The sequence below is a fragment of the Dromiciops gliroides genome, chromosome 2, assembly GCF_019393635.1.
Source record: "Dromiciops gliroides isolate mDroGli1 chromosome 2, mDroGli1.pri, whole genome shotgun sequence".
Lineage (NCBI taxonomy): Eukaryota > Metazoa > Chordata > Mammalia > Microbiotheria > Microbiotheriidae > Dromiciops > Dromiciops gliroides.
In genome coordinates, this window is record NC_057862.1 from 147,057,366 (window position 1) to 147,081,932 (window position 24,567).

Here is a 24,567-nt window from a genome sequence, read left to right on the forward strand (position 1 = left end):
TATTTCCGGGACCCCAGTATTAAGGTGTCACCCTAATAATGCTCTGTATATCAAATTTTTAAAAATCCTTCACTTGACCTTGTAATTGCCCCAAGTCAGTCAATAAACATTGAGTATCTACACCAAGTGCTGAACTGTGCTAAATGCTGGGGATACAAAGTAAGGCAAAAGATAGTCCCTGCTCTCAAGGAAGTCACAGCACAATGGAGGAGACAAAAGGCAATGATGTATGAACAAGTTATAATAAAAATAAATTAGAAATAATCCACAAAAGGAAGGCACTAGAATTAAAGAAGTAGTCAAGAGGTAGAGATAAAGAGGAAGAGAATTGCAGGCATGAGGAAGAACCAATGAAAATATCCAGAGCTGGGGCAGCTAGGTGGCTCAGTGGATAGAGCACCGGCCCTGGATTCAGGAGTACCTGAGTTCAAATCTGGCCTCAGACACTTAACACTTACTAGCTGTGTGACCTTGGGCAAGTCACTTAACCCCAATTGCCTCACTAAAAAAAAAAAAAGAAAGAAAGAAAGAAAATATCAAGAGCTGGAAGATAAAGTGTCTTGTTTGAGGAATAGTAAGAAGGTCAGTGCCACTGGATGGAAGTGTATTTTGGGGCATAGGGGAGAACCATGGGAATATGAGGTATAAGGAGATGGTATGGAAAGGAAGGAAAGAGCACATGAAGGACTTTAACATCTGTGAAAGCCAAACAAAGGATTTTATATTTGATCGTGGATGTGAGAGGGAGTCACTGGGGTTTACTGAGTAAAGAGTGACATGGTCAGACCTGTGCTTAAGGAAGATCACTTTGACAGCTGAGTGGAAGATGTACAGAAGTGGGGAAAGACTTGTAGCAAGGAGAGCAATCATCAGGCTATTGGAAAGAGTCCAGCTGGGGGGGTTAAAGAGGCCTGCACCAGGGTAGTGGCAGTGTTAGGGAAAAGAAGAGGGCATTATGAGAGAAAGTAAAATTAACGTGCCTTATCAAGAGATGAGATATTGGGGGAGGAGGAGATGAGAATGAGGAATTGAAAATGATACCTAGGTTGTAACCCTGTGTGACTGGGAAGATGGTGGTAATAGGGAAGTTGGAAGAGGGGAAGGTTTTAGGGGAAGATATTGAGTTCAGTTTTGGACCTGTTGAGTTTAAGATATCTACATGATATACAGTTGGAGATGTCCAGTACATGGTTGGAGATGTGAACCTGGAGTTCAGCAGAAAGGTTAGAAATGATCTGAAAATCATCAGCACAAAAATGATAACTGAATCCTTAGAAGTTCATGAGATGGGGCAACTAGGTGGTGCAGTAAATAGAGCACTGGCCCTGGATTCAGGAGGACCTGAATTCAAATCTGGCCTCAGACCCATAACACTTACTAGCTGTGTGACCGTGGGTAAGTGACTTAACCCCAACTGCCTCGCAAAAAAAAAAAAAAAGAAGAAGAAGAAGAAGTTCATGAGATCACCAAGTGAAATAGTATATCAAGAGGAGAGGGGCCCAAGACAGGTCTATAGGGTACCCACAGTTATGTGGAAACCAACAAAGGAAACCAAGAAATGGTCAGATAGGTAAGAGGAGAGCCGGAAGAGAGTAGCATATGAAAACCTAGAAAGATGAGAACATCAAAGAGAAGAGGTTGACCGACTATGTCAAAGGCTAGAAGGTCAAGAAGGAAGAGAATTGAAAAAAAGGCCTTTAGATTTGGCACCTAGATATCGCTAGTAACTTCAGAGAGGATAGTTTTGATTTAATGATATCAGAGTGAGAGAAAAGGAATAAATCTTTGTTTATTGTAGAAAGCCTTCTAAAATAGTTTAGACACAAAAGGGAAGAGAGATATGGGAAGATAATATAGGAAGATGTAGGAAGCAACAATGGACAGAACAATAAAGTGAGGATTTTTTGGAGGATGAGGAGACATGGACATGATTGTAAGCAGTAAGGAATCAGGGAACATAAATGGAACAAGTATTTGTTAAGAATGTACTATGTGATGCAAAGTGGATGATTTTGATTATATTAAATTAAAAAATTTTTGTACAAACAGAAGCAATGCATCCAAAATTGGAAGGGAGGCAGAAAGCTGGGAAACAATTTTTGAGGCCAGTGCTTCTGATAAAGGCCTCATCTCTAAAATATATAGGGAATTAAATCAAATTTATAAGAATCCAAGTCATTCCCCAATTGAGAAATGGTCAAAGGATATGAACAGGCAGTTTTCTGATGAAGAAACCAAAGCTATCTATTCCCATATGAAAAAATGCTCTAAATCTCTAATGATTAGAGAGATGCAAATTAAAACAACTCTGAGGTACCACCTGACACCTATCAGATTGGCTAAAATGACAAAAAAGGAAGATAATAAATGTTGGAGAGGCTGTGGGAAAATTGGAACACTAATACATTGTTGGTGGAGTTGTGAACTGATCCAACCATTCTGGAGAGCAATTTGGAATTATGCCCAAAGGGCAATAAAGCTGTGCATACCCTTTGACCCAGCAATCCCACTTTTAGGTCTTTTGCCCAAAGAAATCATGGAAGGGGGAAAGGGACCCACATGTACAAAAATATTTATAGCTGCTCTTTACGTGGTAGCAAGGAATTGGAAGTTGAGAGGGTGCCCATCAATTGGGGAATGGCTGGACAAGTTGTGGTATATGAATACAATGGAATACTATTGTGCTGTAAGAAATGATGAGCAGGAAGAGTTCAGAGAAACCTGGAGGGTCTTACGTGAGCTGATGATGAGTGAGATGAGCAGAACCAGAAGAACATTGTGCACAGTATCATCAACATTGAGTGTTGACCTACTGTGATGGACTATATTCTTCTCACCAATGCAATGGTACAGAAGAGTTCCAGGGAACTCATGATAGAAGAGGATCTCCAAATCCAAGAAAAAAAAAGAAAGAAAGAACTGTGGACTATAGATGCTGATTGAACCATATTATTTCTTTTGTTTTGGGTGCTGTTGTTTTTTTTTTCTCTATTTTGAGGTTTTGCATCACTGCTCTGATTCTTTCTCTTGTAACAGGATTAATGCAGAAATAGGATTAATGTTATTATGTGTATATATATGTGTGTGTATATATATATATCTATATGTATACGTATAGAGATATATAGATATAACCTATATCAGATTACCTGCTGTCTAGGGGAGGGGGGAGGGAGGGAGAAAAATCTGAAATTGTAAAGCATGTATAAACAAAAGTTGAGAACTATCTTTACATGTAATGGAAAAAATAAAATATCTCATTAAAAAAAAAAAAAAGAATGTACTATGTGCCAGGCACTAGTTGTAAGTGCTTTACAACTATTATCTCAACCAGCAGACAAGGAGAGATGAAAATAAATGAGAGTGGGGAATATAGAGAGGGTAATCTGCTGGACTCTTCTCATCTTTCAGAGCCAAATATCAAGAGAAAAAGAAATGTCCCACTCGTTCTATTTTCTCACCATCCACTCATTTTTCAATACCTTGCAATCTGGCTTCTGACCCCACTATTTAAATGAAATTTCTCTCTCCAAGGTTACCAATTGCTAGATCGGTGGACCATTTTCTCCTGGGCATTGTCATCTCACTTCACTTTGGTGATAATGTTCTTTCTTGGTTTTCCTCCCATTTCCATAAACAAACCTTCTCAGAAATGTTTCCTTATCCCAACCATTAAGTACATATTCCATCTTTCCTTCTCTGTATTACATATTCCTTGTGTTACCTCATGGGTTCAACTATCATTTCTAGGCTGATGACTTCCAAATCTAAATATCTAGCCATATTCCTTCTCCTAAATCCCTCTAGTCCCCTATGACCAACTACCTTCTAGACATCATCTAGATATTCCACAGGCATCTCAAACCTACATTCAAAATAGAACTCATCACATTTCCTCCCAAAATTATCCCTGCAAACTTCCCTATTTCTTTTGCACCACTACCCTTCTAGTTATCCAGTTTCAGAATTTAATGTCATTCTAGACTCTCCTTTAATTCCTATTTCCAATCAATTAAGTCTTACTAGTTTTTGCCTATTTTTTTCAATTACATATACCTTTCACATCTAAATCTCATGCACATAGCCTCTACCTTAGTTGAGGCTCTCATCTGAAATATTTTAAAATCCTCTTAATTGGTCTCATTTTAAGAGAATAAAGTTCTCATTCATTCTTCTAGGGTACAAGAACACAAAACAAATAGCTTCCCCTCTAAAATTCCATCAAATTGGGGGCAGCTAGGTGGCACCGTGGATAAAGCACCAGCCCTGGATTCAGGAGGACCTGAGTTCAAATCTGGCCTCAGACACTTGACACTTACTAGCTGTGTGACCCTGGGCAGGTCACTTAACCCTCACTGCCCCCCCCCAAAGATATATTAGGTTCTCCAACATAATAAAAATGTTAATGTTCACCTTTATTTAAAGGTACATGACAAGTAAAATGTTCCAATGGACCTGTGATGACATTGATGAAGGGTCTTCCTTTAATATAGTACAGACTACACCATTACTGTCCATATCTTCTCATCTTGTCTGATCTTCTCTCCAATAAACACCACCCCGCATACAAGAGGACCTTCCTCTTACTATTACTATGTCTCTTACTATTACATGCTATTAGTGCAACATGAGTTATACTTATATGAATGAATGCAAAATAAAGTGATAAGAACTAAAAGAATTAATACAACAATATCTTAAAGATAAATAATTATGAAAGACTTAGGAACTCTTAGCAACACAATGGCCAACCATGATTTGCAAGGATTCACAATGAATAATGCTATATAACTCCAGATAGAAACATGATGAACTCAGAGTGCAGAAGTGCATAATGAGGCATATAGATATACAGATATATGTATGTATATACACACATATATGTACTGTGGGAATTTGTGATTTGGGGACCCTGCCTTTGGGCTGAGATTAAAAAATCTTAGGCCCTCAGGTTTTTTCTCTGTGTAAGATGGGCTGGTGCCCCTCCCCCTCTGCTTCAGCAGCCTAAGCTGAGAAGCCCTGTGGACCTTGGAGCCTTAGGGGCCGCGGGCCTGGCTGGACTGCTGGGGAAAGCACCAGCTCCCTCAGCCCTGAGAGGATATACCCGAGAAGATCCTGGGCTAGCACCGGGCGTGGCACAGTGTGGGCCAATACGTAGGTCCCAGGCATGCAGCAGGGGGCACGGTCCCCTCAAGCCCTGGGTGTGGTACACACAGCACACTTGAGCCCCCTGGCTGTAGTGCCAGCCAGTGAATTAACTTGGTGTATGCGGGGGCACGGGGAGCCAGAGGTTTAAGGGGCGAGAAGGGATATATATAGCCTGGGAGGCAGAGATGCTGGGGCGGGGGTCGCTATGGTAAAGAGAGGGGCTGACAGAGATGAAGAGCTAGCAAGAAGGTAGAGAGATGCCAGAGGGGCAATGGGACAGAGAGGGGTTTTTCAGGGGGGACGCTAGAAGAAGATCAGATGCTACAAGGACACTAAGGAGACTGAGCAACGGTATGGAGAAAGGGCTTTTCAGTTAGAAGGAAGAGAGAAAGGGACTGAGAGACAGGATGGAGAGCAGAAGACGCTAAGAAAGTTGCAGGCAAGGCAAAGAGTAAGCGCAAGCGGCGGCAGCAGAGAGATGCCGGAAAACAGTCAGGTTATATAACTTTGCATTTCTTTACCCTTATCTCTTACGTTTATTTTTATAAATAAACCCTGCTTTGATTATTAAATTAAAAGAGGCATTTGCTTATCAATTTGGGAGAAGCAGTTGTGGGGGAAAATTTTATAAACGGCCCTAACACACTGGCTTAGGCAATTAATAGCAGTCAGATAGCCAGCCAGTCAAAAGTCTACAGATTAGGCCAGTAAGTTAAAATATTTTTACAACTGAATGGTGACCGCGGCAGGACTTATGGCCCAATTATAATTTTTCTAAAGTTATAATTTTTCATATAAGTACAGTTATATAATTTTTCAGATTAGTAGATATAGTTAAATTTTTTTTTACAATACACAGATATAGGGACTAATGGGAGAATTTGTTTTGCTTCACTATACATATCTATAATGAGTTTTGTTTTTCTTCCTTTCTCAAAGGAAGGTAGAAAGGTGAAAAGGGGAGAATCCAAAACTAAAAATAAAATAGAACTGGTTGTTTAAAAAATGTTTTAAGAATGTTAATACTCAAGAGAAAAAATGACAAATGTTTGAGGGCATGTGGAAAATAGGGATATGAATGCACTGTTGCTGAAGCTGTGACTAGAGAACTAAAGAACAATTGGGACCTATGCCCCAAGGGCTATAAAACTGCCCACTGACCCAGAAATGTCACTACTAGGTCTATATCCCAAAGAGATCAAAGAAAAAAGAAAAAGGCCCCATATGTAAAAAATCATTTATGGCAGCTCTTTTTGTGATAACAAAGAACTGGAAACTGAGGGGATGCCCATCTGTTGGCTAAACAGGTTATAGTATATAAATGTGATGAAATACTATTGTGCCATAAGAAATGATGAAAGGGATAGTTTCAGAGAAACCTGGGAAGACTGGTATGGACTGATACAAAGTCAAGTGAGGAAAATCAGGACCAGAATTTACACAGTAAGAGCAATATTATAAAGATAATCAACTGTAAAAAACAAACAAAAAACAAACCCAACCTTAATAACTTCAATCAATACAATGGTGATAATTACAAAAGACTCATAATGAAAAATGCTATCCAACTTCAGATAGGGAAGTGATGGGCTCAGAGTGCAGAGTGAAGTATATTTTCCATCTTTTTCTTTTTTTTCCAGAACATGGATAATGCAGAAATATATTTTTCATGGCTTCATATATATATTGATTATTGTATTTCTTGCCTTCTCAATGGATAAAGGAAGGGGCAGAAAGAGTAACAATTTGGTACTGAAAATAAAATAAAAATTTTAATAATAATAAAGAACATCAATACTGATAAGATTCTGTTCCTTTAAAAGTATGTTGCCTCTTGGTCACTGGAAAAGATTTGAGTAACAAAGTGTTAAATTAATGTTTAAAGATGATCTAAAAATTGCATGATTCTTGGTAAACACTGTTCCCTTTTTCCTCCTAAAAAAGAAAAAGGGTGCCACCATAGATTAAGGGTCATATACTATATTTTATTATGTCCCACAGGTTGCCATGGTCAAACAATTAGCCATTTAGCGGCTAGTCTCTCTAATTAATAAGGTTGGTTGTCAGACAATAGACAGCCAGTATCTGAGACCATACTTGAAGCCTTTCCAACAATGGTAGAAATACTAAGAACTAAAGAATCAATTCCATGCCACAAAACCCAGAAGAAGGACTTTTGTTCAGGAGGGAAGACAAACAAAACAAAAAGTGGTAGGAATTTTTAAAAATACTACTACCCCTGAGAACAGCAACTGACATACACACACATATATATAATCTTAATCTGAAGCCTAATACGAGCACACTATGTCCATATTAGTCTTCCTGTCATTACAAATGATGTTAAATATAAGTTACTGACAGCACCTTATTATAAGATATGAAATACAATAAGTATATAACTGAGTACTATTAAAAATGCTTAACTCTCAACAGGATTAATGGGGGGAAGAAATGAACAATATAGCTTTCAACTTAACTCAGAAAAGATAAAGGCTTTCCATATGAGCTTTAAAGCTAAAATAATTTAAACATTGGAAAATACTTCAAAAGTCTTATATACAGTATTGATCTGAGAAATAATTGGTTGACTTTAATCAGTTCCACTTAAAAATTTCAATATGTTCTTTCAAACGACTAGTGGACAACTTATCTATTATCTAACACCTTACCTGTCCTTTAGACAAACTTTCCCATCGATCAGGTCCTTGGGGTAAAAGAGAATGCAGTAGTTCCATTCGTTCTCTTAAAGGGGGCAATAGCATGGTTGCTCCCACTGACAGAGTTTCGATTACAACCTCATATTAAAAAAAGAGAGAGAGAATCTTCTCAATTTGGCATTTTAAAAAACTAATACCTATATATCGTAAAATCAAATAAGATTAAGATATCTACATCTGCTATCCTACTACACCCAGTTTTGTGTCATTAAAAGATAACCTCTCTGGGCCTTAACCTCCTCATCTGTAAAATGAGGGAGGCAGTCAAGATGATTCCTAAGGTTCTTCCAGCTTTGAGATTCTTATTCTAATTTTGAAGATAATTACAGTGACATTTTTAAAACACTATAAAATAATCTGCCTAAAATATATGGCCCTATCATAAATCTCAGGTAAGGAAGAAGAAACCATAATTCCTTCCCAAGACTTGTTAAGATCAAATTAAATTTTAGTCCAGTGAAACTTAATGGAAAATCATGAAAAGTACAAAAGAATTTGGAAAAACCACCAGAAAGGATGGCTTTTAGGAGGTGATATAGCATCAAAAAAGATAGGTATAGGGGCAGCTAGGTGGCGCAGTGGATAGAGCACCGGCCCTGGAGTCAGGAGGACCTGAGTTAAAATCTGGCCTCAGACACTTAACACTTACTAGCTGTGTGACCCTGGGCAAGTCACTTAACCCCAATTGCCTCACTTAAAAAAAAAAAAAAAGAATAGGTATAAGCAAAGTAGAAGGTATGTCTTAAGTGGAATTTGCAAGGATAAGTCCCATACACACTTTCTGAGGAAATCCATTCCTAGGCATCTCTCATAGGGTGGAATACATTTCCTAGATATATAAATCCCTAGACACTTTTGAGTATTATTCAACTATTATAGGGGTGTTGGGGGGGGTGGGGGAGAATAGGGTGGATGTTATCGTGGGTACGTGTATATATTCTTTGTTTTTAATGTTCTATTTTCCCCAATTACATGCAAAAACAAATTTTAACTTTTTTTTTTTTGCAGGGCAATGAGGGTTAAAGTGACTTGCCCAGGGTCACACAGCTAGTACTCCTGAATCCAAGGTCTGTGCTTTATCCACTGCACCACCTAGCTGCCCCCTAACATTTTTTTTTAATTTTGAGTTTCAAATTCTCTTCCCCCCCCCAGATGGTAAACAATTTGATATAGGTTTGCATCTTATATTCTTATAGCAACTATTATTACCTCTTGTATTTCATCTGGGACAGAAGAGTCCATTAGCCTAAACAGCAAATTTCGTAGTGGTCCAGCTTGCCTTCCAAGAATACTAGTAGCTACTCCTCCAGCCAGGGCAAGAGCAAGATGATTGGACAGCAACTTCAGGCACAATTTGAGGAAACTGTGATGTTCCCTAAAAGTAAATAAACTTCTATGAGTTTTGATACATTAAATACTTTCTTCTGGCTAATTTTTAATGTTCTTTTTCCTAGTAAAATTGTGCTAAAGGTATGACCAGTGAATTCTAAATGTTACTCTTATAAAGTTCAAGAAAAAAAATTTCAATGTCATCTGTTATAGCATAAATTCACTTACTTTTAAGGTGTATGTTCCATATAATTAGAAAAACAGAATTTAGAAAGATGTAAAAATAAAACTGATATGAAGTACCTTGATGAAGGAAAAGGAAGCGGTGGAATCTCACTATTTATTTTATCACAGTATCTCTCAAGAAAGGAACGTAGATGTGAGAAAGTACTCTCTTCAAGATCCACACAATAAGGTCTGTGCCATGCAACAACCTGCCTGGAAGATTAAAAAAAGCATTCAGATCAGTTTTAATATAAATTACCAAAACCACGACTGTCTAACAATAACAATAAAGTCTGAAATATCTTGGTTTATAAAAGCAGAAGAATTATAGAAAAATCTTTTTGACTGTTGAGATGACAAAGCATTAAAACAGACTAGTAAATAACGAAAACTTGTTCTAGAGAACTTCAAAAAGGAAAGAGATTGCTACCTGCCCTGACTATTTATTCACTTGAAAACACAAGCCTGGGTCAGATGACTTATTCAAATCACTTCTAGCTCTGTTTCTATGAGATTCAGATTGCATAGTAGGAAAGATTTTCTGAGTGGTAAAAATGGTGAAACTTGTTAAAAGACTGGCTTCAGACTCTCTTGTAAAGGTTTTTAAGAACTAGAAAAAAACCTATAACTCTTTAGGTGAAGACATAATACTGTGACACAACACAAACACATTGTCCTACAAAGGGCTCATAACTCTCAACCTATTTCAATCCTCAATTTTAAATATACCTAACATTTCACAAATTACTTTTTTTAAATTTACAATAGAAAAATCACCTCTAAAGTCTAAAAGTGTCATTTGCCTTCAAACTATACTAGCTATATTGTAAAATATAATTTTTATAATAATTTGGTACTTCATTTTAAAATATTTGTCCTTATAAAATGCATGGTTATCAAAATATGGATGTATGATAGTGAGGTGAAAAAAGACCTTAACATTGGGTTGCACTAAACACAAAGAGTATTCTCCAAAGGGACTACTTATGGCAACAAAGAAGATTTTTAATGATCTATTCTGAGAGAGCTGACTGCTTGTTGACTGATCTGGCAAACCTAAAATTCTTCATATAACAAATATTGTAATATAAATTCTGACCACTCTTATTTCAACAAACTAGATAAAGTACTTGGAAAAAACCTAGAAAAAAGCACTCAAACCAAAAAAGTTTTAAATGTTTTTAAACATAGATCCACTTTATTTTTATCTCCTTTTTTGTTGTGCTAATATATAGCTTTTATGTTATACTAATATGCAAATTTTAAGATGGAAATCTATAAATTAATGTTAAATTAAAAAAATAAAATCTACAATAGTTCTTTTGTTTATGAAACTTGTGGATATGGGTAAAACATGAGCCAACTATTACATTCTACATTTAAATTCCAAAGCAGTTATACACAACAAATGAAAACATCAGTATTAGAAATGTTGAAAAAGTATTTCATATATAAAGAAATGTGCTTCAAATTATTAATAATTTTGTTTGCTGGTTAATTAACAAACACCCAAAGTGTTTCAAAACACTGGAACTCATTTACCTGTCCCTAGGAAGAGCTGTCCACGCCAGACTATGTGATGTTCCAGCTGAAATCTGCTGAATTGCTACTCCATCTAAACCACTAACTTTCTTTGGTTTGGTAATAGGACCCGTGGAATTTCCTTGACCACACTGCCCCATAGAATTATTACCCCAAGCATAAACTTCATTATCTGAAGAAAAATACATTGCAAAGAAAAAAAGATACATATGAGTTGACATTTTAAAAATAAGAAACATTATATGTACCAAAGTGTGTTATTATTTTACCATGAGAAAGGGCCAAACAGTGACTGTCTCCAATTGAAATATCAACTATTCTTGTAGCTGCCAGTTCTTCAATAAGTTTTGGTCTCAAAGCTGTAGCTTCTGAAGAACCACAACCTAGACAAGCTCCACAACCCCATGCATAGACCTAAAACACAAATAAAAAAATTGTAAACAAATAATTCTATGTTGTGAGTTTTTCAATATGATTTTAAAACCACTTAGAACCATAAGAAATGGAAATAAAATGTAAACATCAAGTAGTGAATTAAGTCCACAAAAATTGTAAGGATTTAAAATAAATGCTTGGGGGCAGCTGGGCAAGTCACTTAACCCCCCATTGCCCCGAAAACAAACAAACAATAAAATAAATGCTTATTACTTTATGTGGAAAGCATAATATGTGATGGACAAAACAGCTCATTATGATGATACCAAGTATTTTTCTCATTCTAATTTAGTTTTCTCTTCTACTGGATTTGGGTCACAACTGACATTTAATATCACACTATCTTAATAATCATTTCAAGTCATTTGTACAATGACAATACAATTACAAACAGCAACAAACAAATCCAAAATAGTCAATTCATTTTTATACAAGAACCTGAATTCTAAAAACTGCCAATCAGATATTGCTGGACTGAGATTGGTTTTAAGTGAAATATAACACTGAAACACCTATCTTGAACACAAAGAATATAACTATAATTAAACGCTGGAAATATCAATTATGATATCCTTCAGAAAAGCAACATTCTCAAACTGGCAGTGAAAATTATATTCAAACTTTGTACTAGATTAAGTATCATATTAGTAAAGTCAAAGTTCAAAGAATAATTTTTAAATGAACAATTATACAAAAATTATCTTTTCAGACAGTAGTACTAGGGAAGGTCTTCTGTCTACCTAAGCCTTCATTCTACACAGCACTAATTAACTCAGTTGAGGTAGATTTCATTCTCATAAATACACTCATCAGAGCCACACCATTCCATTTAGTCTAATTTCAGAGTCCTGAATAAAAGGTATAATTTGTCTTTACAAGGTGCACACATACATAATCACTAGAGGATCAACTGTGTGTGCTTTTCCACAAGAATCTATCAATGAGAAAGCAAGAGCTCTAAAACCAGCTCTAATAAAAGAGATTTGAATCTGACAGCAACTTCAGCCACTTGGGTTCATCCTTTTCAAGTCCCTTGGCACCAAGTCACTTCAGAGAAGCAATGTAAAAAAAGTAAATTTTAAAAAGATTTGAAATCAATAAAATCTCGAGTATTCAAGGGCTTCAAAATCAAATTCAAAAAGAAAAACAGAGTGGAACAAGTTTTAAATTCTTCACATCACCTGAAACTTACTTATGTAATTTTTCCCCTAGTGAAATACTTTTGTCACAGTAGACACTCAATGAATATTTGCTCAGTTGGATAAAGGTATTAAAAGTGATTAATTATACTTAAAAATGGACATTTATGATTTAGTTTTGAGTCACATAATAGATATATACCACAAAAAGGGGTCATTAAAAATAAAGATTAAGCTAATTTTTTTTCTCATTTTTTGACCTTTAAATATCTTGAAACAATAACTACAATAATAATTATAGCTAGCATTTTAAGGTTTGCAAAGTGCTTTAGAATACCGTCTAATTTTATTACATAAAAACCCTGAGGTAAATAGGTAGTATTACTGTCTCCATTTTAAAGATGAGGAAACTGAGACTGGGTGAGTTTAAATGATCAGTTCAGGGTCACACAGCTTTGTTGTTATTCAGTCATTTCAATCATGTCTGACTCTTCATGACCCTATTTGGGATTTTCTTGACAAAGATACTGGAATGGTTTGCTATTTTCTTTTCCAGCTCATTTTACAAATGGGCAAATTGAGGCAAACAGGGATAAGTGACTTGCCCAGGGTCATTTAGCTACTAAGTGTCTGAGGCCAAATTTGAACTCAGAAAGCTGAGTCTTCCTGACTCCAGGCCCAGTGTTCTATTCACTATGCCATGTAACTGCCAAGCTAGCATGAAGATGAAGATAAACTCAAGTCTTCCTGACTCCAAACCCAGACCTTAATCTACTACACCACCAGAAAAATATCTGAATTCAAAAGATTTGCCCCTGTCAATAACTGAACCACTTGTTTAAAATAAGATTAAAACAGTAAAATTCCAATATAATGAAGACTTCAGAAAGTACTCTGGAATTTATTATAATGGGCTTTTATTTAAAAGTGAGATATATAAGTGAAGAAATAGTTTTAAAGAGAAATCAGATTTCCTAATATTATCCTGCCTTTTCACTTGACATAAAAGAATCAAGAAGGCATTTTATTAGAAAGTCTTACAACTTTGATTTTTAAAAGTCATGTAAATATGCATTTCCTTTGACCTACCTGTCCTGTTGATGTCAAGGCAAGTGAAGACTGGCTCCCAGCACAAACTTTTCGAATAAACATTCCTTGTAAAGCTTCTATAACTTTAGGTTTATACACTCTATTTGTATCACCATGACCAAGTTTGCCTAAGAAAACACAATTGAAAGCAATTAGCTTCTAAATTACCTATGCTGGTTCTCCAAGTTCTCTAACCTCTAGTAACAAACACTACTACTTTTTTTTCAAAGCTCTTCATACTCTAGCCCCAGTCTATCCTTCCAGGTTTACTGCACATTTCTCTACTCCCAGAATTCTATACTGCAAACAAAATGGGCCACTTTCCTAGTCCTCCTTAATCTTAATACCTTCTCCAAGAGAACGTTTCCAATTTATCCTGTTTATATCTTGTTTGTAGATAACTGTTTGCATGTTGTCTCCCCCATTAGAATGTGAGCTCTTCAAAGGCAGGGACTGTCTTTTGTCTTTCTTTGTATCCCCAGCACTTAACACAGTGTCTAGACCATTGTAGGAACTTAGTAAATGCTTGCCAACTGACTTGCCATTCCTTAAGAATGACATTCCATCTCCCTTAGGTTATCCTTCTAACCCTAGAATGCACTTCCTCCCTACCTCTGCCTCCTGGATCTCTGGCTCTCTTCAAAGCTCATCTCAGATACCATCTTCTACAGGAAACCTGTTCTTAAAGTCCTATTCCCCAAGAAGTTACTTTCTATCTTACATTTATTTGGTATTTACTGTTCTATATACATGTTTTCTTAAAATAGAATATAAGCTATTCATAGTCTCTGATGATTATTATATATATGACCATGGGCAAATTCCCTTATAATTACAGGACTCAGTTTCCTCATCTATAAAATAAAAGGTATGAACTAAACAGCTTCTGACAGATTTTTCAACTCTAGATCAAAGACCTTATGATTCTATGGGGGCACGGGGCAGCTAGGTGGAGCAGTGGATAGAGCACGAGCCCTGGAGTCAGGAGGACCTGAGTTCAAATCTGGCCTCAGACACTTGACACTTACTAGCTGTATGACCCTAGGCAAGTCACTTAACTCCAATTGCCTCACCAAAAAAAAAAAAAAAGATTCTATGGGGGCAAAGGCTGTTTTGGTTTTTGTCTTTTTATCCCCAGAGGCTAGAAAAGTGCCTGGCACACAATAAAGATTTCACTAATGAATAATTGAACTTTATTTCTTTTTATTACTTTTGGGGGGGGGCAGGGGAGGCCAGGCAATGAGGGTTAAGTGACTTGCCCAAAGTCACACAGTTAGTAAGTGTGAAGTGTCTGAGGCCAGATTTGAACTTGGGTCCTCCTGAATCCAGGGCCGGTGCTTTATCCACTGGCCCAAACTTTATTTCTTTCTATCGTTCTTCCTCTTCCATCTTAAAAGATACAGAGTCAGAAACTTAATAAGATTTCGACCTATGGAGTAAATGTCTTATTTTGTTACTGGTAAACACAATCAATCACTTCATCTTTTCATAGCTTGGTCGCAGAAAATTCAATGAATCAACTCTATAGAACAATTATTATTAAAGTATTCGAGTCTCCTTAGCAAGAAAGGTTATAGAATTTGCTGGACTAGAGAAATTCAAAAACACAAGCTATCCATCTAGTTCAGTGCAATCTGAGTCAAAGACCAAAATATGTATGAATGTGTATATGTGTGTATGAATGTGCGTGTGTGTGCATGCATGTATCTGTGTTTGCATATATAATATTCCACAGTCCTTTCTAAAGGCAAGATTCCAAAGCATGCTTTTAAATTTTACTTACATTAGTATATTAAGTAAAAATGTAACATCCTTCCTAAAAGTATTTTAATTGCTTTCACATTATGAACTCAGCATTCTATTTCTAAAAGGATTTTTTTGTTGCTTTTAAATCAGGAAACAGTAGCTACAGAGCCTTTAAAAAACATCAACAAAAAGCTTTCATATCACAAGTTACCAATGATCCACTAATGTTGAAATCTAATGGCCTTTTCTCAATCCTCAGCCTCAATGCTGCAATTGACACTGTTGCTCTCCTACTCCTCCTGAGTCTCCTCCCAGGGATTTCAAGACATTGATCTCCCTTGATTCTACTCTTAGCTGTATGACCACTCCTTCAAGTTTCCTTTGCTGATCTTATTATCCACACTCAGTAATGTGGATGTCCCCCAAGATGTGCCCTGAGCCCTCATCTTGTTTCACTCTACACTGTATATCATCAGCTCCCATGGGCTCAATTATAATTTCAACAAAAATGATTCTCTAGATCTACTAGTTTTTCTCCTGAGTCAGGATATAGTCAGGGATCACCAAATGTTTTTTGGATATCTCAAAATGGATGTCTCACAGGCAGCCCAAGCCAGACTCAATAACTATCTTTCCCCCAAAACCCAAATCTTCTCAACTTCCCTATACTTTCAAGGAGTCCACCTTCCTCCCAATGACCCAGAACTACAACCTCCGTGTCATCCTCAAGTCCTCTGTCACTCACCCCACAGCATATCCAATTAGTTGCCAAATCTCTTCATTTTTCACCGTGACAACATCCCATTCTCTCTACTCACACAGCCTCTGCCCTTGTTCAGGCCCTCACCTCTCACCTGCACTGATGCAATATCTTTCCGGTCTCTGCCGCAAGTATCTCCTTATTCCAATATATCCTCCACTCAACTGACAAGGTGACTCTTCTTTTTTTTTTTTCTTTTTGCAGGCAATGGGGGTTAAGTGACTTGCCCAGGGTCACACAGCTAGTAAGTGTCAAGTGTCTGAGGCAGAATTTGAACTCAGGTACTCCTGACTCCAGGGCCGGTGCTTTAACCACTGCGCCATCTAGCTGCCCAAGGTGACTCTTCTAAAGCACAGGTCTGACCATGTCAAACCCCTGCTCTATGAGCTCCAGGAGCTCCCTGTTACCTCTAGGATTAATATGAAATCCTCTCTTTAGGATTTAAAACTCTTTGTAACCTGACCCCTCTCCTGCCAACCTTTTTAGTCTTCTTATGATTTACTCATGTCCATAACATCTACAATCAAGCTACACTGGCCTGCTTGCAGCTCCTCAAACATATGCCAGCTACCACCTATCTCCATACCTTTAAAAAAGTTGTCCTCAATGCCTAGTTTGCTTTGCACCCACACCTCCACCTCTAGTTTACAAGTTGTCTTTCCTATTAGACTGTGAGCTCCCTGAAGACAGGAATTGTTCTTCCCTTTCTTTGTATGCCTGGCACACAATAAATGCTTAACAAATGTTCGTTGACTGACTTGCTATTTTCCATTCTTGTGGTAGCCATACTTCATATTTTAAATTTACCTATCTAAATTCAAAGTTCCAAAACAAACTTTGGATACACATAATACAAACAATTGCTTTTAAAAGTTTAATCTCTCAAGAAAATAGCTTGATTCTATAATGAAGTAATTTATTACATACCATTATCTCCTCCTCCAAAAGACCACACAGTTCTTCCGTCTTTGGATAAAGCAATTGTGTGTGAACTGCCACAGGAAACTTCCCCAACATTGCTAATGTCTTTTACTAATGTTGGAATGTTCCGGCTATTACTGTCACCATGACCTTGGGGAGGATGGAAAAAGAAACTGTTAAATTCACATGTTTTCAGGGGCAGCTAGGTGGCGCAGTGGACAGAGTACCGGCCCTGGATTCAGGAGGACCTGAGTTCAAATTCGGCCTCAGACACTTGACACTAGCTGTGTGACCCTGGGCAAGTCACTTTACCCCAATTGACTCACTTTAAAAAAAAAAAAGAAAGAAATTCACATGTTTTCCCCCATCCAGTACTTCACAGAAAGAATAATTTGAAGTAAAGCTAGGCATTATAAACAGTAACTACCCAATACAACAGAATGCAGAGATCACATATACACTGTAGATATTTATGATCTTTTCTCTTTGAAAAACACGTTTTCCCAATATAAGTGATATGGTTAACTGCATTTTACTCAAATGTCTTCAAATTATACTTCAATTTATTATTATAATAACCTGAAAAATGTTTAAACTGATATTCCACACATTTGCAATTTTCAAAGCCTACATGATTATATGTCAAACCAAATTAAAATTCATAGCAGGGCAGCTAGGTGGCACAGTGGATAGAGCACTGGCCCTGGATTCAGGAGGACCCGAGTTCAAATCCAGCCTCAGACACTTGACACTTACTAGCTGTGTGACCCTGGGCAAGTCACTTAACCCCAATTGCCTCACCGAAAAAAAAAATTCATAGCAATACAAATACTATTCCCCAGATTAGCAGCAAGATATGTATACATAATTATCTGCCAAAATATAAGAAAGCACATTATATCTGTCCGATATTTTAGCTTGAAACTAAAAATTACTTGAGATGCAAAATTTCCTTGATGCCTGATATTCAACTCAACAAATTTAGCACCTAGTGCAAGATACTATGATAGGTACTTTAGTATAAAAAAATGAAAAAAATCATTTTTCAAGAATCGTTGCTTTTAATGTAATAGGGGGAATATGACAAGTAACTAATTATGATAAAAGGTAGGTTTATAGCAAGGATATGTTAAAAGCAAGTTAAATACAAGATGTCCTAGAAAAATTAGGAGAGAGTAATCAATCATGTTCAACTGGGGTCAGATCACTTATCAAGTATGTAGCACCATAAGGATCTCAACAAGCCAAGATAAGGGGATCTTTTTAAAATTATAAGCTTTAGAGTTATATATACACAACTTGAGAAATAAAGAAGGTAGTGTATTTCTGTCAAGAAAGAACAGTATACTTGGAGGGAATATAGTTAAGAATATCACAAATCAACAAGTATACTATTTTATCAAATGGAATTCATACAAGGGAATAGCATGAAATAAGGCTGGAAAAATGTTCTAAAGTCATATTGTGAAAGCTCTTAAATAACATTCTAAGATGTGTGTTGTTATAAAAACAAAAGATACCATAAAACTCATTTGTAAAAATTGTCAATATAAGTATATATTTAATCTACAGTCAGACCTATATATTAGAAACACTGTTGCTTAAAAAAAGATATAACAGTGTTAGTCTAAGAAAACTACTATCATTAATTACTATAACCTTTCACTTTTTCCTCTTTAAATAATTTCAATTTTAGAATTACCTAATCTTCCAAAATCCCCTTCACCCCATGTGTATAATTCACCATCTTCAGTGACAGCAGCACTATGTCTGTATCCAGCTGATACACACACAACTACCTGCATTAAACAAAAAGAAAAAAAAATTGACAACATTGTGTTACCTATATATGCCAATACCCAGTTCCCCACAATAAGTCCTAAATAGTTTTCCTCCCATAGACTTGGCAGCTATCAACATTTACAAATAAATTAGCATGTTAACCTTAAGAAATACTGTGCCACCAATGAATCAATCCCTTACTTATTGATGAAAGCAACAACTACTACTATTTACATTTATGTAGCAACCCCCTCAGAAAAACTTTGGGTAAAGAAAGGTTTATAGGGGGCGATTAGGTGGCGCAGTGGATAAAGCACTGGCCCTGGATTCAGGAGTACCTGAGTTCAAATTCGTCCTCAGACAGTTGACACTTACTAGCTGTGTGACCGTGGGCAAGTCACTTAACCCCCATTGCCCCCCGCAAAAAAAAAAAAAAAAAAAAGGGTTTATAAACACTCCTCACCTTGACCCCTGGGAGATAGGTAATGCAAAAATATTATTATCACCATTTTACATTTGAGGAGAAAAAAATCTGAGGGGTTACGTGCTTTCCTGAGCACCGCACACCAAGTTAAATATGAGAATTAGAATTTGAAAATTCAGATTCTTATTTCAGTACTTTATCTTATACAATACTATTTTTCTGGGACTAGGTTTAGGACTGCCCTGAACCTAATTCAAGCTACTACTCTAACAATTTCAAAATACCATGATCTAAACATTTAGGACTAAATGGTTATATTTTGTAACCAGGGGAATGACTCCCAGAAGTTAACTAGATATTTCTAAGAAAGTAGGGAAAATAAGGCAATAAACTTCGAAAATGCTTTTTCATTCTCTTTAGTTTTCAAGTAGATTAAACACTAGAGGCATGGGAACAGTAGGGGCAAAAAGAAAAAAGGGGGAGGCGGGCAGCGAGAGAGAGAGCGCGCAAGAGAGAGAGAGCAAGTGCAAGAGCACCAGCCAGAGCCCTTTTGCCATGATATAACTTGTCCCCATTTTAGGGAATGTTATACCACATAGAAAATTCATCAATCTATCATTATATGACATCTTTCTTTCAAAGAGCTCAATATTCAGTGATTCAATTCAACAAATTATGTCCAAGGTACTATGCTAGGCATGAAAGAATTTTTAAAATAGCAATGTTTGACATTATTAACCAGAAAAGGAAAAGTAGAGAAAATCAAAAAGAAGAATTTATGAAAGAAGGTTCCAATTTATTTAAATTTTTAAAAAATGCTCAGCTCAAGTTCCTAGAAGAAACTCCATTTATCAAGATCCACCTTTTCAAAAGTACTCCTCTAAAGTTTTCAAGGTAAAAAGAGGCCAAAGAACAGAAAGACATTGCATTGAGAGTGATCCCTCATCAATTCTGTACCCACCATGAAATTCGCTAGGCATACAAATCCATCAGATGATATGTGGGACAAATGTTTTACTTTTAATTAAATATCAAGAGTAAAACCGAAATTTTAACTCTAAAAAATAAATCATACCAAAAAAAATCACATAGTGTTAAAAAGATGTTAGCAAATTTGGTAAAGTGTCTTCACTTCCTTGAAGAAAAAACAGTATGAAAATTCAAATGATAATTGCTATTCATTGAGAATTACACTTGTATTATATTTATGAAATTGAGTATAAATACAAGTGATGAACAAAGAAAAAAAAGCTTTTCAAAAAGAACATATCAAAATAAAAATATACTTTAGTTATTGTCATGGCAGCTAGGTGGCACAGTGGATAAAGCACTGGCCCTGGATTCAGGACGGCCTGAGTTCAAATCCAGCCTCAGACACTTGATACTTACTGGCTGTGTGACCCTGGACAAGTCACTAAACCCTACCCCCCCAAAAAAAGTTATTGTCAATTTATAACAACAAAAGAAATATTTACATACCTTCCCTTGAAGAGGTCCCTGAATAAGCTTAGGATACTTCTGTGTTGAACTATTTCCATGTCCCAGTTTTCCATAATCACCGTCTCCCCAGCTAAAGACTTCACCTTCAGTTGTAAAAGCTAAAGTGTGTCCATCTGATCCTTTTGAAGATGATACCTTTTTGATAGACCGATGAGGCTCAAATGTCAACTTTTTTAGAGTAGACTGATTATTGGAATCTCCAAGTCCTAGTCTGCCATAACTACCTTTACCACAGGCTCTGACAGAACCATCCGTAGAAATTACAAAAGTGCAATACTGTCCAGCTTCAATCTAATAAAATAAAAAAGGGATTATTTTAAATATAACATTTTTCTTATACTATAAACAAAATATTGGATTTGAGAGGCAGAATGATCAAGTACAGAGATTTGGCCTTGGAGCTAAGAACACCAAGCTTCCAGTTATGCTTCTGATACAAACTGTGTGACCAGAGGCAAATTACAACTTCTTAGTGCCTCCAAGTACTGCCTAAGAAGAATTATGGATTTATATCCATTAAATAAATCTGTACATAAGGAAACCTTGACACTAATGAAAGAAAAAGACTGTCCCCAAAATTGTAAAGCTTTAAAATTGGTTTTATTTAACAAGATAATCTAAAGGAAATCATTTAAGGCAATGTAATTTATGGCTTCCTGTGTTGTAACTAAATACAATATATGAAAATGAGTTACTAATGCCTTTTTCCATGTTGAACTGAACTTTTAAAATTCAAAAGTAATCTACATTTCACCTTTTCAGACATTAACCAAATCAAGATTAAATAAAATTACATTTGAAAAATTTATTTAGCCTTATTTTATGACCGGAGGAAAGAAAAAGAAGGTAACAAATTTCCATCTAAATCCCAAAACAGTATAAGGGAGTCTGATCCATTACAGTACATCCTTTTTTAAGAATATGTTCTATGCCAATAAGGCAAAAATATATTTTAAGAAAAACCCAAAAAAATATGTACAGAGTTCCACTTAAGCTAGAGGATGACTATAGATTTTTTGTTTTGTTTTTATAAATATTTTAATTACATGTAAAAATTGTTAACATTTATTTTTTTTTAATTTTGAGCTCCAAATTCATTCCCTCATTGAGAAGGCAAGCAATTTGATACAAGTTATACACATACAATCATGCAAAACATATTTCCATGGATTAGTTATGTTGAGAAAGAAAGCAGACCAAAAAAGAAGAAAATTTCTTAAAGTATGCATTGCTCTGCATTCAGACTCCATCAGTTGTGTTGGTGAGAATAGCTAAGTCATTCACAGTTGACCATCATACAATATTGCTGTTACTGTGTACAATGTTCTCCTGGTTCTACTCATTTTGTATCAGTATATATAGGTCTTTCCAGGTTTTTCTGAAAGCACCATGCTCATCATTTCTTATAGTACAATAATATTATATCTCAATCATATACCACAACTTGTTTATCCATTTCCCAAATGACAAGCATTCTCTCAATTTTCAATTCTTTACCACCACAAAAAGAGCTGCTATAAGTATTTTTTACATATAAGTATTTTTCCCTTTTTAAAAAAATCTCTTTAGGATACTAGTGATTAACTAGGAAGATATTTAAAAGCCAATCTAGAAAATAGGCAGCTCCACAGTTTAATTTCATTTTCCTTTAACCAAATGTCAATTTATCACAACTTGTTGGCATGAATGCACACACATAGATTTTGTAATTAAAAAGAATTACACAAAGAACTTACTGTCTGTGCATCAGAAAAACTTGGTGCTAATTTAGGTTGTAGTATTTTTTCTTGTGTGCCTTCTACCAACTGATGACTGCTGTTACTACCCCAAACATAGACTTCACAAGTTTCAGAAACAATGGGTGCATCACCAGTTTGAATGCTATCTGGGCTAGCACATGTTCTTGAGTAATCAGAAGCCATTCTGCAAACCTGTTAAAATTTAAAATATACAATTAATATTTAACATACTCTCAGGACTCTCTTTAACCAATGCTTTTTGAAATTACTGGGTTTTTTCCTCTCTCTCTCTCTTTCAATACCCTCAAATGCTGAAATGTTCTGAAACAATCTGTTGGGCATCCTTTTATATTTTTTTTCTTTTTTCTTTTTTGTGCGGGGCACTGGGGGTTAAGTGACTTGCCCAGGGTCACACAGCTAGTAAATGTCAAGTGTCTGAGGCCGAATTTGAACTCAGGTACTCCTGATTCCAGGGCCGGTGCTTTATCCACTGCACCACCTAGCTGGCCCCTTACGATATTTTAATTATAAAATTTAAAAGGGTGCCCAGACTACTTAAAGGGAGTTATAAAGATGGCAGAAATTGTTCCAAAGAACTCATATCTTATATGTCTTCTTTTACTTTCCTTCTAGCTCTGGCATGGTCTTTGTATTAAATTTAAAAATCTAGTCCCTTTATTTTCCTTGACAAAATCTTACCTTCAAAAATCAACACAGTGGACAACTAGTACAATAGTAAATAAAGTACAGTAGAAAAAGAAACTTAAGACATAATCTTTAAAAACTGCTTTCTTTAAATATATATATATATATTTATTTTAGATATACTAGTAGTAGAAATCAGGATAATCTTATGGATTTATTGAATATATAGGGTGTTAAGGTTAATAAGTGACTATTTTTCCATGCTCATAAGAGAAGACTTGAGGTTTTACTGAAAGAAAATGGGAAATGGAAAAAGGGAAGAATCTTTTTTTTTTATTTTTACTGCAGGAGCTTACAGAAGAAATCAGGGCAATAAGAAACAAAACTAAAAAAGGCCAAAATAATCTACTCACCCATAGCCTAGATTTAGGAATGAGTTATTTTTGTGAGTGCTACATATGATGTAATATTTGAAGCTAAAATAATTAAGTGAAATGCAATTCAAACATATCACTGGCTTTTATTCAAGACTTGGGTTTTATTTACATACCTCTTCAAACAGACACAAAGCTGCCTCATAGAGAGAACATAAACCATCAGATGTTCTAGTTGGTTCCCTCCATTGACTTCGATCAGCAGATGAACCCTATAATCAAAACATTTTTGGCAAATGGAATGAGGAAAAAAAGCAACACATTGGTTACAAGTTTCTACAAAAATGAATTTCTACAAAAGAAATTCATTTATTACAGGAAACTATGGGTATTAAAGACATTAAGGACACTGAGGCTGATGCCAATATATTACCTACATTTATAGGCATCTATTAGTATTTAGATCTGATGTTTCGAAAGCCTTGGTTGTAAAGTAAAATTCTATATTGAGATTTTAATTAGCCCCACTAATTCCTATATAAAAGGAAAGATCTGCTGGAAGAATCATAAACTTAAGGAAACAAAGTTATGCTCTGCCAGAGCCAAGCTATTTGACAGAGCATGGACCCAACAAGGTACCAAACCGTCACAGTCCTAGTGAGGACTCTACTCACCAGGGCTGGTTTTCAAGCTAACTATATTGCCTGGCCACTAGCTTCAAAAGAACAGACAACTGGTGCCAGGACAATGCTAATCCAACTCTGAGCAGAGCCTACTCTTGTTCCTAGAAGAAATATTATGCTATGTAGCTCAGGTTGTTTATCATGCCACGGACACTCCCTGTCTCTCTCCCTTTTTATCTGTTGAATTCCTACACACTCTGCAAAGCCTACCTCAAATGCCACCTCCCCCATCAAACCTTCCAAGACCCACCCTAGGTCAGTAACAACTTTCCCCCTTGGAACCTTATATAAAGCACCGTATCTTGCAAATTATATAACTCCAGATGATAGGCAAACATTAACCTAACTCAATGTCTTCCACTTTGA

The 24,567-nt window shown here is 36.0% G+C and overlaps 1 protein-coding gene across 1 annotated transcript in view; it reads right to left on the reverse strand.

Annotated features, from left to right (window-relative positions):
• Positions 1–24,567, reverse strand: part of HERC1 (HECT and RLD domain containing E3 ubiquitin protein ligase family member 1) — a 219,291-nt gene that overhangs the window by 149,780 nt on the left and 44,944 nt on the right. Inside the window, 11 exon segments of the mRNA XM_043980938.1 lie at positions 7,821–7,946; positions 9,078–9,243; positions 9,501–9,635; positions 10,965–11,136; positions 11,234–11,378; positions 13,628–13,755; positions 17,061–17,204; positions 18,757–18,853; positions 20,740–21,051; positions 22,497–22,691; positions 23,695–23,790. Of these exon segments, the coding sequence (XP_043836873.1) occupies positions 7,821–7,946; positions 9,078–9,243; positions 9,501–9,635; positions 10,965–11,136; positions 11,234–11,378; positions 13,628–13,755; positions 17,061–17,204; positions 18,757–18,853; positions 20,740–21,051; positions 22,497–22,691; positions 23,695–23,790 (1,716 nt within the window).